Raw genomic sequence first — 17,970 nt, forward strand, 5'->3', positions numbered from 1 at the left:
CCAGTCCGTATCTAAACCTAGATGACCTCGACAACCCAGAGACAAATCCCTTCCGAAGACCTCATCACCTAGACAGCCATCGGGACAAGACCACAGAAATCAGATAAGTCCTCTGCAAAATCTGACTCTGGCCAGACAAAACCAGCAGCTTAATTCCAGGCTGAAACAGAGTATAACAACAAACTACTTTGACACACTATTTCCCTATTTAATACTTTAAAGCTGCTTTGACACAATCTGCATTGTAATATATTACAAATATAACTAATAGTGACTTAACAAGTTGATATCTCACAAACATGGTAATTACGATACAGGGCTATGAACCGGATCAGGGAACGAAAACGAAAACCCAAAATGAACAAAATTGTGACAGGAACATAGCCAGAAATCTAAATTTAACCAAAAACAAATTTAATAGTTCCCAACAGATTTCTTTATTTTACAGTTTTATTTATTTTTACAAAAGCTTGACAGTTTTGAATGATGTCTTGCTTCTATATGTACAGTATGACCAACCAGCATTGGTATGACCATAAATTACGGAGTAACAGTTTCCTCTTTTAGAAGGGAAAACAATGCAGTGATCAAGCCGGTGCTTCGCACACACACACACACACACACACAACATATTTTTGCTACCTTGACATCGCAGCCTGTTCTTTATCATTTAAAAAGAGTAGGGGTGTAACCCCGGCATCCTGGCCAAATTTGCCCATTGACCTCTGACCATCATGGCCTCCTAATCATCCCCATACACTGATTGGCTGCATCCCTCTGTCTCCTCTCCACCAATAAGCTGGTGTGTGGTGTGTGCTGCACATTGGTGGTGGATGAGGAGATTCCCTCCCTTACATGTAAAGCGCTTTGAGTACCCAGAAGAGCGCTATATAAATGTAACAAATGATCAAAACAAAATACAGTTAAAGAAACATAAAAAAAAGTTACACTGCTCAATTTAAATAGTCCATAGTACAATCTGTGTTGTTCAGCGTGACCACCGTCTCACTGCTGATATGTGAAGGATTTTTTATGTTTACAAAGCCAATAGTTTACATAATAAATAATACTTATCCAGATAGCATACGACACGAATATAAAAACATTTGGATTCATCCCGAATGAGAGAGGTAGGCTTCAGTCTCACGTTGAATAAATTAGTTTTTGGCCTAACCTAATTACTGTTAACTTTAGAGGATTTGTTGTGGAGAGAAAACAGTTGTGTTTATAATGTTTGTAAACATTTTGCTTTACCAGTGTTTTAGCCTACATTATTTCTGAATGTAATAATAAAACGTGACATGAGCCTACGTGACTTAGGCTATGTTTTTTCCTCTGAAAACGCAAATTTTATGCAAGTAGCGTTTATTTTTAACCGTGCAGCACACAATTTTAAATATCTTGGAAAAAAATACTTTAATTTCTTTAAAGCATTGACAGTTTTTTCTTTTGTTTCATACATTTGGACAAAATCTAGAAGGGTCATTCCACAAAATCGCAGACTTTTTAATTTGGAAAAATTTTAAAAATAAGTTTAATCAACATTTTTAAAATATCAATGAAATGAAGATCCTGTAAAATGAAAAGAATTTGTACTGTACTTGTATTTGTACTTTTGGCTATGTAATTTATTATTTTACGACTATTTTTCTACCTCATGTTTTACAACCCCTGGCAAAAATGATGGAATCACCACATTTAGATGTTGTTTACCCAAATGTTACTTCATAACATCACACAAAACAATTTTTGTTTAATAATTCCACATTCTGGTTATGTGAAACATACCGAAAAAAAACAAAAAAACATATTAAACTCTTTTAAATAATGAAAATTTGTCTTCCATATGAAGTAGAGGAAAAAAATATGGAATCATTCAATGTTGAGGAAAAAATTAGGGAATCATCTACCAAAACAAGTCAAGTCAAGTCAATATTATTTGTATAGCGCTTTTAACAATGCAAATTGTGTCAAAGCAGCTTTATATCGGCTTGGGTGTAACTTTTGGATTGAACTATTTTTAGTTTACACCAAAAAAATTCTGTTTTATAAGAGAAGTCACTGACTATTTGCAACAGGTGGGATTCAGCTTACGACACTCCTCATTCATTCCTATGGTATCCGTAAATGGCGATTGAATGTTACACAACTCAAACTAAAATTTAATGATGTCAAGGCTGTAATGTGATTGGTTACAGCACACGTGATCCAAGTTGACCATTATGCTTTCTCCAATAGTAATACAGACCCTCTCATCTCCTTATAGTAAGACAATCTCTGGGTTTATATCATTAATACTGGCAAACAGCCTTTGGAGAATCATCATTGGCAGCTGTCAAGCCACTCCCTAGCAACCAAACAGAGTACCCTAGCAACCATTTAGCAAGTTCTATGTCTTTGCAACAGAATATCGTATAGACATGAGAGTGGGTTCTTTTGACTTGTGCTCGCTAATAAAGCTAAGCTAGCTAAGCAACATGCTAGCAGTGAATAGCTACATGCTAATAGTGATTAGCTAAGTGATACAACATGCAAAAAAATATAGGTAATTGCTGAAATATTAAAATAAGCCATAATGTGCTAGCATCATGCTAACAATATGCTATATTATGCTAACATTACCTAGCTAAGTGCTAAAACATGTTAAAGCATGCTAGGATCAAGTGCTAAGACATGCTAATAGCATACTAGTATCATGCTAATGACATGTTAAAAGGGAAAGGGAAGTGGTGTGTGGCCAAGTATGGTGACCCATACTCAGAATTTGTGCTCTGCATTTAACCCATCCATGTGTACACACAGTAGTGAACATACACCTGGAGCAGTGGGAAGCCAATGCTGCAGCGCCCGGGGAGCAGTTGGGTTCGGTGCCTTGCTCAAGGGTCTCACCTCAGTCGTGGTATTGAGGGTGGAGAGAGTGTTGGTTATTCACTCCCCCACCTACAATCCCTGCCGGACCTGAGACTCAAATCCACGATCTTCAGGTTACAAGTCCAACTCTCTATCCATTAAACCATGACTGCCCTTAACTGTATTACCATAATAGTAAACATATTAAAATATTGTTAAAATCATGTTAGCATGATGCTAGATTGATGTTAATCATGCTAACTTTGTGTTAGCATGTTGCTAGCATCATGCTAATCACGTTAACATGTTGCTAGCATCATGGTAAAATGTGTTAGCATTATGCTAATGACATACTGATTGTGCTAACTTCATGTTATTAACATGCCAATCATGTTAGCATGTTGCTAGCATCATGCTAAGGATGTTAGCATCTGGTTAAAACATGCTAACATTGTAGGATCTGGTCGAAACCAGAACACACACACACACAATTTTGTGCGGAGATCAAAGCTTCCCTCCCAGCCATCGCTTGCCCTAAATCTTCTGGAGACCATAAATACCAGGATATATTGGAGAGGAACATCTGGATGTCTTTAGAGAAGAGAACTTAAGTGCTTGGCTGGATTTATCATACTGTAAATAAAGTCGAACGGGGCAAAAGACCTTGTCATTTGGAGGAACTCCACACAAACCCTCCCTAATCTCTTTCCATTAACGCAGTAATTCAAGGACGGTATCGTTGAAGATGATGTTTTTACGATCAACGTCCAACTAAGAAAATCTCCAGATCTTCCCCCCAATAAAAATTACATATGACCTCGCGTTATCAGCACATTCCAGGAACGCGCCTTTTTGCTCCCTAACAGACAAAGAGACGCCACGCTTTGCTCAAGTATCTAAAAAAGTACAAATTATACTAGTTTCTGCTATTGAAGCAATATACTCAAAAAAACACTATATACAATATATTTACAACATATATTAAGGTTGTTTTCATGTCATTTAAAAGGCTTGTGGAACGTATGATATTGTTGTAATCTTTTGATGCACAACTTTACCTGATGACTAGTGTTCAGTTCACATGCTCGATGTGTTTATTTAGAATTTAGGATCGTCTAATCGATGCATTAACCGCGTAATGAATACAAATGATATATGTATTTTTGTGCATGTCAAATACGTGGTGTTTGGTTTCAGATGAAAGCTGATTTCATTAATAGTAAGCTGGTGTGGATGAAATTTGTTTGTTCTCATCAATGCATGATTACAACACGAATAGAAATCTGCTGTCAATAATTTCTTCATGTGATAAGTAACTGAACGGATAATGTATGCACGGAAAATTAAGGCTGTGCAGGGCGGGGCTCCGCCCCACACGAAGAATCCAATTGGGTTAGGCGCCCGTGGACAGATCCCAAATCGGCCCGTTAAAAACAGATACCCAACTGTGTCTCAGTTGGTTGTTGGGAATTGAAAAGAACAGCTTAAGCTCAGCTCGCTCCTTGCTCGACGCTCTCAGTCCTTTAACATCATGATTGAGCAGTAAACTGAGATCAAGACTCAAGCTTCCAAAGAACTTTAACATCTAAAAAGCCTCAGAAACTGAAACCAACTTCCTGGGAGCGTCATCAAGTCAGAACGAAGCCAACCAACCACTGAAGAGTATTCTTGAAGTAGAGCATTCTTGAACCGGAAAAGACTGAACTCAACCGAAAGCAAAGAAAGTAAGACAAAATCTAAGAGTAAATCGCTGAAGAGTAAAGACAGAAAAGTTCCATGTGTGTGTGATTTCCCTCAGGTTGAAAACGAGCATTAATAATAATAATAATTCATTAAATTTATATAGCGCTTTTCTGCTTTTTCTAAGCACTCAAAGCGCTCTACATTGTGAGGGGTGGTGTCTCCTCGTCCACCACCAGTGTGCAGCATCCACCTGGATGATGCGACGGCAGCCATAGTGTGCCAGAACGCCCACCACACACCAGCTTACTGGTGGAGAGGAGACAGAGTGATGAAGCCAATCAATGTAAGGGGATGATTAGGAGGCCATGATGGTCAGAGACCAATGGGGAAATTTGGCCAGGATGCCGAGGTCACACCTCTACTCTTTTCGAAAGACTGGGATTTTTAATGACCACAGAGAGTCAGAACCTCGGTTTAACGTCTCATCCGAAAGACGGTGCTTTTTGACAGTATAGTGTCCCCGTCACTATACTGGGGCGTTAGGACCCACACAGACCGCAGGGTGAGCACCCCCTGCCGGCCTCACTAATACCTCTTCCAACAGCAACCTAGTTTTCCCAGGAGGTCTCCCATCCAGGTACTGACCAGGCTCAACCCTGCTTAGCTTCAGTGGGCAACCAGTCTTGGGCTACAGGGTGATATGGCTGTGGATTAGAACCTAAAACTCTCTTCAGATCAAAACAATTCATTGCAACGAATGTGTGTGTTTGTTTATGTCTTTTGTTTCGTGTTGTTTAGCTTAGTATTGTGTTAAGAGTAGTGAAATAAACTTTGATTCCATTAAGAAATCTCATGTCTGTTGCTATGTGATTTTCCAAGTCTGAAATTACTTGCCAAAGATCACGTTTTACCTGCGCTCATGAGCTTGATAACTAACTATTTGGTTTGTTTTATCGTTGGCCGCGAATAAATAAACAAAATTGTTAAGAGATAACGTGCTGATTTTAATGCTTGCTGGACAAGTCGTTAATAAGGTATCGCTAACAAGGTATAAGTTGGACATTCTGATTAATCTCAATTAATCATATAAATATCGAATCTTAAGACCCTAAAAAATTCCCTAAAAGCTAAAGTTAGAACAATGGTTCTAAAGATTACTTACACATCATGCTAACAACATGCTAATAGTGTAAACATGTTTCTAGCATTATGCTAACATGATGCTAATACAATTATTTTTAGTATTAGTGGCAAGTGCCGAGTTTTGCCACGGCAAGCACGGCTCACATTTTCTTCAGAAAATGTACATATCTAGTTATTATTATTGGCAAAGGAAAAGTTTTAAAAATAACTTTATATTATTTTTTCTATTCAAATCGGTTTTGGAATGGTAATAATACAGAGGAATGCAGGAACAGAAACGTTAAAATATCGATTCTGCTCAGAGTGAACCAAATGTTTTTTGTTTTGTTTTTAAGCCCTGCTAGGATATCAATTATGTCAATTATTAAAATGTCTTAGTTCACTACCACTAAAAAAACAACAAAAAAACACCTTCAGATAAGGCTACTAGGACCACTGCCATCCTTCTCTTAAAGTGCTAAAACAGGGGTCAGCATGTAAGTTTGACATCGGGCCAAAAAAACTTTTGCCACTAGATGGCAGGCCAGAACATAGTCAAAGGATAATTTAAGAAGTTAATTGATGAAAAATGCAACTAGAATTGCCTGTGACATACTGTTACTGTGTCTTTAGTAACTGTGAGCTGTTACTCTGTGTCAAATCCTGTAGTAGGACAGTCATTAACAAAAAGCCACAATTGTGTGGCGGTGACAGGCAGAGTAGGCTATGTGAGCGGAGTGTAGTGTCAACAATTTCCCCTCCGCGCTCTGAGCATTTAATAATCACTCTGCTCCCGCTCCACTCCGGGTTCACCATTTCCCGCTCCCGCTCCACTCCTCGCTTGCTGATATCAGAAACACTGCTCCGCCTTCGCTCTGCGGCTAAAGTATTTCACTATGTTTGAAATATCACAGTTCTGTTCATAACGTATATTAAAAAATAAAATAAATAAAATAACGGGAGTTTCAACGTGGCTTATTGGAACACTAGTGTGCAAACTTTTTTTCCAACCACATGACAAGCTAATAACATGGTTGACAGCATTAAAAGGTATAATTGCTGCTTTTTGCAGTGCAATTTTTTTTGTGATGAAAATAACAGTACGTTTTCATCAGTTATTTTACCTACGGATCGATGCATTTCTTACAGATTTCTGCTCATTTGAAATCGGATACAGATGAAGTAGCACTGTAAGATAGTTTAGTTTGAAAGATTAGTTTGAATGCATTATTGAGAGAGCTATTGTGTGTGAATAAGTGTTGTAGTAGTTGTTTAAATCATGCTTTCAGCACAAAATATTCAGTATCTAGAAGGAACAAATTCCTTGAGAACTATTATAACTTCCAGCTCATGTCCATTGCCGTCATTCACATTCTTTCTGATTTGAGTGATCCTTCTCTTTCATATTTTTAACTTGTGAATTCTTGCTAAATATGCAGTTATATTACGGGTCGTTGGCATGAATTGTACTCTTGATGGAGCGGTGGGGGAGCGCTCTTTGGAGTGAGTGAAAACCACAATGCTGCGACTTTTAAAAAAATCCTCTCCTTGCTCCATTCAAAATCACACTGCTCCACACCCACAGCCTACTCTGACTGTGAGTAGGCTAACTGTTGCTGTCATGACAGATCTATTTCAGAACCAGCCGCTGTCAAAATAATCTGGCTGCGGGCGCAGATATTAGGTCAGATATTATTGCTGGCGGGCATGCACAAAACACACTATCAATTTTCTTTATGATTCAAATCCCTTAAGGAACTGGAACCAGGAACACTTACCATAACCCCCCATGTACTTGTTACATCAAAAGAGAAATGGGATCGATGCATACTGTACATTATTCTGTCTATCCCATCCAATGTTACTGCAATCATCCAAATCCAACCTGCATTCAGGAAAGATCACAACAAAGCCCATGAATGTCAGTGAAGTCCACAACAATTGGACATGCCATTGACATAGATCCATGTAACACTACCATTGAGAAATTTTAACAAAATATGTTATAGACTCTTCATGAAGACCCTAAAGAATCATACCAACTTGTGCAAAATGGGCATCCGATGTCCCCAGGCACACATAGCCACAGGCCACTAGCGTTAAGCCGGTCGGCGTGGTAGCCCAGGCACACAGATAGTAATACATGCGGTTCTCAGCAGCAGTACATATGTCTTAGCGATAGATCTGCTTTGTGGAGGGTGTCTTGTTCTATCCTGTCTGTTCATCTTCATGTGTGTGGATATGTGCACATTGGCTTGTATTGTTCAGTTCTCTCCTGCTTTGTGTGTGTGTGGGGGGGTATTCATATGTTATACAGTCTGGTCCATAAATATTGAGACATTGACACAATTCTAAAATTGTTGGCTCTATACACCACCACAATGGATTTCAAATGAAACGAACAAGATGTGCTTTAACTGCAGACTGTCAGCTTTAATTTGAGGGCATTTACATCCAAATCAGGTGAACGGTGTAGGAATTACAACAGTTTGCATATGTGCCTCCCACTTGTTAAGGGATCAAAAGTAATGGGACAATTGGCTTCTCAGCTGTTCCATGGCCAGGTGTGTGTTATTCCCTCATTATCCCAATTACAATGAGCAGATAAAAGGTCCAGAGTTCATTTCAAGTGTGCTATTTGCATTTGGAATCTGTTGCTGTCAACTGTCAAGATGAGAGCCAAAGAGCTGTCACTATCAGTGAAGCAAGCCATCATTAGGCTGAAAAAACAAAACAAACCCATCAGAGAGATAGCAAAAACATTAGGCGTGGCCAAAACAACTGTTAGGAACATTCTTAAAAAGAAGGAACGCACCAGTGAGCTCAGCAACACCAAAAGACCCGGAAGACCACGGAAAACAACTGTGGTGGATGACCGAAGAATTCTTTCCCTGGTGAAGAAAACACCCTTCACAACAGTTGGCCAGATCAAGAACACTCTCCAGGAGGTAGGTGTATGTGTGTCAAAGTCAACAATCAAGAGAAGACTTCACCAGAGTGAATACAGAAGGTTCACCACAAGATGTAAACCATTGGTGAGCCTCAAAAACAGGAATCCCAGATTAGAGTTTGCCAAACGACATCTAAAAAAGCCTTCACAGTTCTGGAACAACATCCTATGGACAGATGAGACCAAGATCAACTTGTACCAGAGTGATGGGAAGAGAAGAGTATGGAGAAGGAAAGGAACTGCTCATGATCCTAAGCATACCACCTCATCAGTGAAGCATGGTGGTGGTAGTGTCATGGCGTGGGCATGTATGGCTGCCAGTGGAACTGGTTATTTTGTATGTATTGATGATGTGACTGCTGACAAAAGCAGCAGGATGAATTCTGAAGTGTTTCGGGCAATATTATCTGCTCATATTTAGCCAAATGCTTCAGAACTCACTGGACGGCGCTTCACAGTGCAGATGGACAATGACCCAAAGCATACTGCAAAAGCAACCAAAGAGTTTTTGAAGGGAAAGAAGTGGACTGTTATGCAATGGCCAAGTCAATCACCTGACCTGAATCCGACTGAGCATGTATTTCACTTGCTGAAGACAAAACTGAAGGGAAAATGCCCCAAGAACAAGCAGGAACTGAAGACGGTTGCAGTAGAGGCCTGGCAGAGCATCACCAGGGATGAAACCCAGCGTCTGGTGATGTCTATGCGTTCCAGACTTCAGGCTGTAATTGACTGCAAAGGATTTGCAACCAAGTATTAAAAAGTGAAAGTTTGATTTATCATTATTATTCTGTCCCATTACTTTTGGTCCCTTAACAAGTGGGAGGCACATATGCAAACAGTTGTAATTCCTACACCGTTCAACTGATTTGGATGTAAATACCCTCAAATTAAAGCTGAGAGTCTGCAGAGTCTGTTTCATTTGAAATCCATTGTGGTGGTGTATAGAGCCAAAAATGTTAGAATTGTGTCGATGTCCCAATATTTATGGACCTGACTGTATGTGCAGCAGCAGTATTTCTTAAATGCTCACAGCAGCATGTTGTGGATGTATTGGCAGTAGCAAGTCTCGGTACTTGCTCTGACGCAGCAGCAGCAGCATAGCAGATCTACTCTGTCAAGACCAAACACATTAACGTTGTTATGCCAGTCCCTCCAGAGTTGTCATGAAAGAAACCCAGTGCTGGCATGAAACACTAAATGGCGCAGTCCAATAGGTCTAACTCAATCTGACATTATGACATCACAGTGTTTCCTCTAGTTTTCCAGCTGTGGTGACAGGACTATTTCCCATAGACCACACCTCCTCCCCGCCCAAGAATCACGTGTACTCAAACTCAGAATTTAATTTATTTTATCTAAAAAAAGACAAGTAAATAGTAAGTAATAAAATAACAACAAATGACAAGGAATAGCACAAACAAAAACAAGATACAAATTAAATTAACAGCACTTTAATTTTTTTTTCAGGTATGTCTAACTATAATATTTAGGTACAGAATTACGACAGAAACTGAATAATTTATTCAACTGTAAAATAACACTAGATATTCTTCACTGTATAAATAAACAGTAATGGCAGACACCAGCAGGTTTATTTAGGCTGATGTCTTTAAGACCTCATGCATGGATCAAATATACTGTTGCACATGTATTTTGCTTCTCAACAACAGTTTACATTCACTTAATAACCTGTATACCGACTATGTTTAATATAAACCAACTGTGATTATGTGAACACTCAAGATGGTCAGTATGACATAATTATGTATGTATTTGGCCGTTTATGTGCAAAAGGAGAGCTATAATAAGCTATAATCTCTCTATAAGAGAGCACGCAAGTACTGTATTGAGTTCTCTTTCACTTTAAATTGCGCTGACGCCTCCATCTCAAAGATAAAAAGTAATATAAAGATGCCTGTGAACTGGAAAAATTACCACACATGTATGTTGGCCCATCTGATGATTATGTGAACATCATGCCAATAAAACCAGGCCATTCAAGAACACAGACCATGCACCGTAACAGGTATAGCTGCCTGATAAAGAATTTTATCTGTCTCAACATTAATTTCTCTGATGAGGATATCACTAATGATGCAGTCACCATCATACATCACTGGAGTACTTCTAAAGGTTTGTGTCAGAAGATATGATCAAGGCAATGGCAGGTAACACCAATGAGTACAGTTTTCAAAAGAAAGGAGCATTAATTAAAACCATTATGAGACTGTGGGAATTGAACATAGCTATGAACAGAGCAAGCCAGTAAATAGTTTTGATTTAACATAGTTTTATAATAAATATAATATTCATAAAAACATGACTTGTCTGATTATTATTGTTGTGTGATTATTTGTATATGGATATATAGGCTGCTGTTATAGGGCTACATAAGCAGTATACCCTGCAAATGAACCCTTAGATCTTTTTTAGATTTGTTCAGACAGTTAGTAAAATCACTGAAATTCCCCAAAGGCCCAATGTTGTAATATTACAACATTTCACTAAAAACGCACTAAAATATAAAAAATGCTAAAACTCATTTATTTCTGCATAGTAGAAATAACAACAACATAAATGGTGAAATAATTTTTTCACAGTTTTTTTCTAAATTTGGGTCTTTCAGGGTTAACACCGTCATGTACATTACCATGCCAATCCCTCCTCAATTACAGAAATTGAATTGTTTGCTTGCTTGGTTTTGGTAAAGTTTAGCAGGGCTCAACTGTAAGAGTTGGTCCACTGGTCAGAGCTTGAAGGTCAAGCATTAGAAGTATTATTATGAACATGTTGAAAACTACGTGGCAATTTTTTAGCAAAAGTGTCAGGCTTTAATGTAGTTACATTACAGCTATAATTATTTCCAAATTATTGCATATTTTCTTTTTTTAAACAAAAGTTTAATGAATAAAACTTTTTTGGCAAGCTCACTGAAATGCTGGCAGGGCAGTAAAATACTTTCCAAGAAACATTTCTTTACAAAAATATTATTGTGAAGTAAACTGATGTAAACCTTTGACGAATTTCTGTGTCCGTCATAGAGGACAGGCGAGGTAAACCATTTCTTTCATGATCATGAACCAGGTTCTCTGGTATAGCTTCAACTTTTGAGAACATTCCTGAAAGACAAAAAAGTTAAGCATGTTTCAAGTCCAAAGGAGATTTGCAGGTTGCCATTATACTTAAAATGTGATGCTGAATTAGGGGAATTCTACAGTTTTATGGGAATTTTGCAGTTTCAAATTACTTGTAAGATTTATTGACTATACGTGTTATTTTATCTGAAAACATATCTTACCATTATGGACAATTAGTTTACCTGAAGACATATCTTACCATTAAGGACAATTAGAACCTTCTTCCACTGTGTATTTCCAACTTTGGGTGTCTGACAGAAGAGTATTTTGTGCTTGTCACACACAAAAATGCGGTCCAAGACAAACTTGTCCACAGTTGTGTGGGTGAGGTTCCACATAGATGAATTTCTGCAAACAGTTGATAAGAGTTCCAGACGTTTCTCATTCATTGACTGCCAGTCCATGGGCTCCACCACAGAGGGACCAACTGAGGACTAACACCCACAACACAATCGACAGACATGACAGCCAAAAACACACAATATATAACTAAAAATTCAATTCAGGTTGCTTTTAAATAAAGCAAATAAGTGAACCCATAATTACAAACTGTCTTACCAGTATATATGGCTGTGACGCTCCCTTGTCTGGCCACTGGACTGAAGTATGTTTCATCGTAACAGATGGAAAGGTCCAAACAAACATCTCTCTCCTCTCCGCATAGTCTGGAAATGTATTGAAGGGAACTCTCAGAGTTTCTTATGGCCAGTGAATATAAATATACAAGTAGTGAGATATTTTAAATGACAAATACAACATAGCAGGGGTGCAAATCTGGCTTGAAAGGCGGGGGGACCAAAACTGAGTACTGGGTGTAGGGGTGGAAGAAAAATCAATTCTCCAATTCTGTATTCTACTTGCTGCCAATTAAACACAAACACACACACGTTTGGTAAAGTACAAACTTGCATTATGTTTCATCGTTAAAGTGAAATACAGTGGCAATCGAGTTAATTGCACAGGATATGCACTGTGAGAAATGTGCACTGCTTTACAGTGTGCAGTATCAATCACCCTTAGGGGTGTAACGGTGCGCGTACCAAACCGAAACGGTTCACGGGGCAAATTCCAAATGAAAGTGATCATCCCTATCCCCTTGGAGTGGGGACTTTGGAGTGAACAGGGCACGTGTGTGCCATTATGTAGTCGCTTGGAATGCACTTGGCAAAGGGAGAGACGTTATTTCCTCATCATCTGCAGCTGGGATGTTCCCGTGACAATGCAGCATGGTGTGTGTCAGCAGATGTTTTAATGGCATAGCACATTTAATTTTTAAAATATAAAATGTATATATTTTTGTGCTGCGTTGTCACGGGAACATGCCAGCTGAAGATAATGAGGAAATTACGTCTCTCCCTTTGCCAAGTGCATTCCAAATGACTGCATAATGGCACGCACGTGCCCTGTTCACTCCAAAGTCCCCAATCCAAGGATGCTATGTAAAAATAAACAATATACTTATTCTGTACTTATTATAATACTTGTACTTATTATAATACAAATAAGAATATATTATCATAAGATCATACTATATTTTTTAATATATTTTAATGATTTTCACTTCCTTACAAATTGGGCAAATTGGAAAACAGTGGTTTGAAGGACATTAGCAAAGTATAAAGATATAAAAATTAAAAAAATAAAGTTAATTGATATTTGAGGGCTGCATTGTGATGCTTAAATATAGTCTTTTAATATGTCATCAAATGATTCAAGTTTTAAATATAACTAACAAGATTTTTTGGTATATAAATATTGTTACACTGAATAACATTTTAGTGCTGTCAAACATGGTAAAAAATGCATTACAGTTATTTTTTGTTCAGAAAATATAAACTTAAACAGGACACATTCTGATGTATGGGTAAAAAAAACAAAAAAACACCACTATTTTTGAAAATAGGCTAATTTTCCAACTCCCCAAGAGTTAAACAGTTGAGATTTACTGTTTTCAAATCTATTCAGCCGATCTCCGGGTCTGGCGGTAGCACTTTTAACATAGCTTAGCATAGATCATTGAATCTGATTAGACATTAGCATCTTGCTCAAAAATGACCAAAGAGTTTCAATATTTTTCCTATTTAAAACTTGACTCTTCTGTAGTTACGTCGTGTAGTAAGACTGGCGGAAAATGAAAAGCGATTTTCGATTTTCTAGGCCGATATGACTAGGAACTATACTCTCATTCCGGCGTAATAATCGAGGAATTTTACTGCCGTACCATGGGTGCAGCAGGCGCAATAATATTATGCAGCGCCTGAAAATAGTCATAGTCAATAGTATCATAACTAGTTACCTAGCTGGGGACTACTTTCAGGTGCTGTGTAATATCATTGCGCCTCCAGACAGGTAAAATAAATAACTTATTTATTTAAAATAAATCACATTTATTTTAAAGTCACCATTATGCAGATTGATCATTAACACAGCTAAGGCTTCCTACCAGCATCCTTCAAACTTAACATCTACCACAGTTTTATCATAGGTAGAATGCAAAATGTTTCAATACAAGCATTTCAGTCAAATGTAATTTATGCAATATTTCAAACCTTTAACCCACGGGACATAATCAACGCTCCGCAATAGCTTAAAATCAGCCCAATTCCGTGCAAATAAAATGCGGATTTGGCAACCCTGCATCCAACACAAGCTGCATCCAAAGTGTTTTTTAAATTTAAATGCATATTGATATTCATATTGATAGCAACTCCCTGATGCGTGAAAACTCCCTGATGCGTCAATATTAGAATGTTTTTGGAAGCAGGATCAAGAAAGCAGTCCCGTGCAGGACTTTAATACAAAAACGCACACAATGAATGGCGACTGTAGAAAGCAAAAGCCCAATCCTGGACATTTTGGGCGATTTAGGAATCCCGGCCAGAGATGCTTTTTTAGGTCAAAAAAGAGGACATGTCCGGGGAAAAGAGGACATATGGTCACCCTAGTCAAATCTTGTTATCATCCTTACCCAACAGTCTTAACCAAGCATCCTTTATGAAAATTAACCATGGTTTTACTACAAATAAAACCATAAAAACATGGTAACCACAAATTAACCATGGTCTTGCTATACTAAACATAGTTTAACCATGGTATTTGCAGTAAAGCAAAATGGTAATCAGTGCACCAAAAAACATGGTTACTACACTTTTACTATAATAAAACAATGGTTAGTTTAATTAGTTTAAATTTAAAACAATAACGTCTCGGTTACGTATGTAGCCCTCGTTCCCTGATGGAGCAGAGGCGTTATGTTGTGACGACATTAGGGGATTCACTTGGGAGCCCCAGTCATCTCTAACTTTAAGAGAAAACTCCAATGAATATTGGCTACTGAACTTTGCATACCTGAGCCACTCCCCGTGCATATGGGTATAAATAGGCGACAAGTGCATCCACTTATCATGTTTTCCGCTGAGAAGCCGAGAACGTGTCCCTGGCACCCAGCGATGGGTCAAGATTGTGGCATGGGGACATAATGTCTCCGTTCCCTCCATCAGGGAACGAGGGTTACATACGTAACCGAGTGTTACATACGTAACTCGTAGTAACCCTATCTGTCGGTCACTACGAGTTATGTTGTGATGACATTAGGGGTCCATGGAAAGCGCCACAGTCTGAACGCCGTTACAACCTTATGGCATTGCAAATGTTGACAAGCAAGCACGCGTGATAGACAAATGCCATGCAAAGCTCATAAACTTCCCATTGCCCCAACGCAAATTTTCTGACCTTGGTACCCGCAGGGACCACAGGTGAGTACATCGCTGCTTGAGATAGCCAAGCCGCTGTTGTGATGTTCCTTTCATCACAGAATTTAGAAGGGATTTTGACCTTCAACGAAAGATCTTTCCTATTTGTTGTTACAGCTTGGCAGTAACGATGGGGAAGCATGCCTTTCGGAGAAGGGCGCTACGGAGGCCAGATCCTGCCCGAAGGGAGGTAACGTATGGAGACACTGATATGGACTGACCCAGGCCTTTGGCAGTACTACATACGAAATGGGACTCTGAGGCAGATCCTACCTAGGAGTAGGGAGGAGAGCTGCCAACAGAACCAGACAGAGTGCTCCGTCAAAGAGAAGACACTTGTTTACAGAGGGGGAAAACTTACCGTTGAAGAATACACATATGGGATTGCCCGTACTGAATCAAGCCATATGGACACCTAGTCCAGTACAGGGGCTGACTGGAGACCCAGGTGAGCTAACACCAGTACTGGGCCTGGCGTCAGAATGCTCCGCCCAGTCTGACTGCCGAGGGTGCTGGAGGAACTCCACCATGGTTCGCCATCCGGGGAACTCTACTGGAGGAGGAAAAAGGTGCTCACATCGCACCAAGCATAGGAGGATGCAACACTCCGTGTGGAGTGAGTCCTCACCCCCAGGGGGCACGGCTCGCCTTGAGATAGGTACGCCAAGGCGATGGCATCCACTGTCCAGTGGGCCAACCTCTGCTTGGAGACAACCTTCCCTTTCTGCTGACCTCTGTAGCAGACAAGGAGCTGCTCAGAGCTTCTAACGCTCTGCGTGCGGTCCACATATATGCACAGCGCTCTTATAGGACACAGCTACGCCAAGGTTCTTTCCCAGGGACCGGCCGTCTACTGCAATGTGATGTGCTGCTATAGCAGCCACATACGCTTTCAAGGTGGAGGGTGACAGCCTACACTAACCTTTCCTGCAGGAAAGAAAGCACTACTGCAGTTGTGCATCTTCAGGGGTCTTCTCGGTGAGAAGAACACCCGATCGCGAACAGACTCAACTCTAAGGCAAGAGCTGGTCCACCACCGGTGGACAAAACACTCAAGTCTGCCACGTCTCATCCAGGAACCACACATGGAGGTTCCAAGATCTGGACGTGGGTGCTACAAGGTGCCGGGCCCCTGAGAAAGGAGGTCCTTCCTCAGAGGAATGCGCCAGGAGGGGCTGACACGAGGAGCATGAGTTCCAAAAACCAGGTCTGGGTGGGCCAGCGGCGCAACCGGCAGGACCTGTTCCTCGTCCTCGCTGACCATGCACAGTGTCTGTGCGAGAAGGCTCACTGGGGGAAGTGCAAACTTGTATAAAACTCAAGGCCAGCTGTGCGCCAGTGTCTGTGCCGAGGGGCCACGGTCAGGGAGTCATACAACTGGCCGTGGGAGGACTCGTGGGAGGCAACCAGGTTTACCTGAGCTTCCCTGAATCGACTCCAGAACAGCCGGATTGTCTCGGGATGGAGTCGTCATTCTCCAGGGAATGTGAGCTGTCGTGAGAGCCCATCGATTGAGCTCCCCCAGGATGTGGTCAGCGCGTAGCGACTTGCGCTGCGTCTGACTCCAGAGGAGGAGATGGCAGGTGAATTGTGACAATTGCCAGTTGATGTACGAGACAGCCGCAGTGTTGGTTGAATGAGCAGCAACACCTTGGCATGATGGTCACGTGAACTGTACCGCGGCGACATGCCCATCTTGGGACTCGGGAGTGTAACCTGTGCAGAAGTGGTCCCATATGAAGCAATCCAAGCGGCGAGACTGCGGATGCCATATGCCCCAGGAGGCTCTGAAGTGTTTCAGTGGTACCACCATCCTGCCTCTGAAGGAGCTCAGGCAGGTCAGCATGGACTGGGCATGCTCGTTGGTGAGACGCGCCACTACACCCACCGAGTCTAACTCCATACTGAGAAAAGAGTTTCTCTGCATGGGGGAGAGCTTGCTCTTTTCCCATTTGACCCAAAGCCCCAACTGTCTGAGGTGGCGGAGCACCAGGTCCCTGTGATCGCACAGCTGTTCTAGCGCGCAGGCCATGCTCGAGACAATTGAGGATCCTGATGCCCACTTCCCGTAACGGGGCAAGGGCGCCCTCCGTAACTTTTGCAAAGACACAAGGGGACAGGGAGAGCCAGAAGGGGAGGACCCTGTACTGCCATGCCCGACCCTCGAATGCAACCCATAGGAATGGCCTGTGTTGAGGGCGAATCGGTAGTAGGGTCAGCAGCGGAACAGAATGAAATGATTCTCCCCCTGCCCTCCTTTGGGGGAAGGAGTGGCGCTGTCCTCGCCATCTCCTGAGATCGAGCAGCTTCCCACATCTCTGGGTTGCCCATGTCAGGGTCGCTTTATCGCCTCCTTGGACGATATCGGGGCCAGCTGGAACACGGGGGGCACCGCGCTCCCGTGAGAGGCTCGACGCAACAGCCTAGGTGATGATTCAGCACGGGGCGGAGCAGCTCTGGAGGACACAGAAGG

The 17,970-nt window shown here is 40.8% G+C and overlaps 1 protein-coding gene across 4 annotated transcripts in view; it reads right to left on the bottom strand.

The window, feature by feature from the left end:
• The window catches only part of LOC306873924 (carbohydrate sulfotransferase 10-like), an 84,607-nt gene that overhangs the window by 1,669 nt on the left and 64,968 nt on the right, over positions 1-17,970 (bottom strand). For all 4 annotated transcript variants that reach the window (XM_079423493.1, XM_079423491.1, XM_079423492.1 and 1 more), the window contains 3 exons: positions 12,304-12,410; positions 11,945-12,179; positions 11,622-11,727 (listed from right to left, as the gene is read on the bottom strand). In XM_079423493.1, coding sequence (XP_079279619.1) covers positions 11,622-11,727; positions 11,945-12,179; positions 12,304-12,390 — 428 coding nt within the window. In that variant the 5' untranslated portion in view covers positions 12,391-12,410. The remainder of the gene's footprint in view (positions 1-11,621; positions 11,728-11,944; positions 12,180-12,303; positions 12,411-17,970) is intronic.

Source organism: Barbus barbus (genome assembly GCF_936440315.1).
Source record: "Barbus barbus genome assembly, chromosome: 8".
NCBI lineage: Eukaryota > Metazoa > Chordata > Actinopteri > Cypriniformes > Cyprinidae > Barbus > Barbus barbus.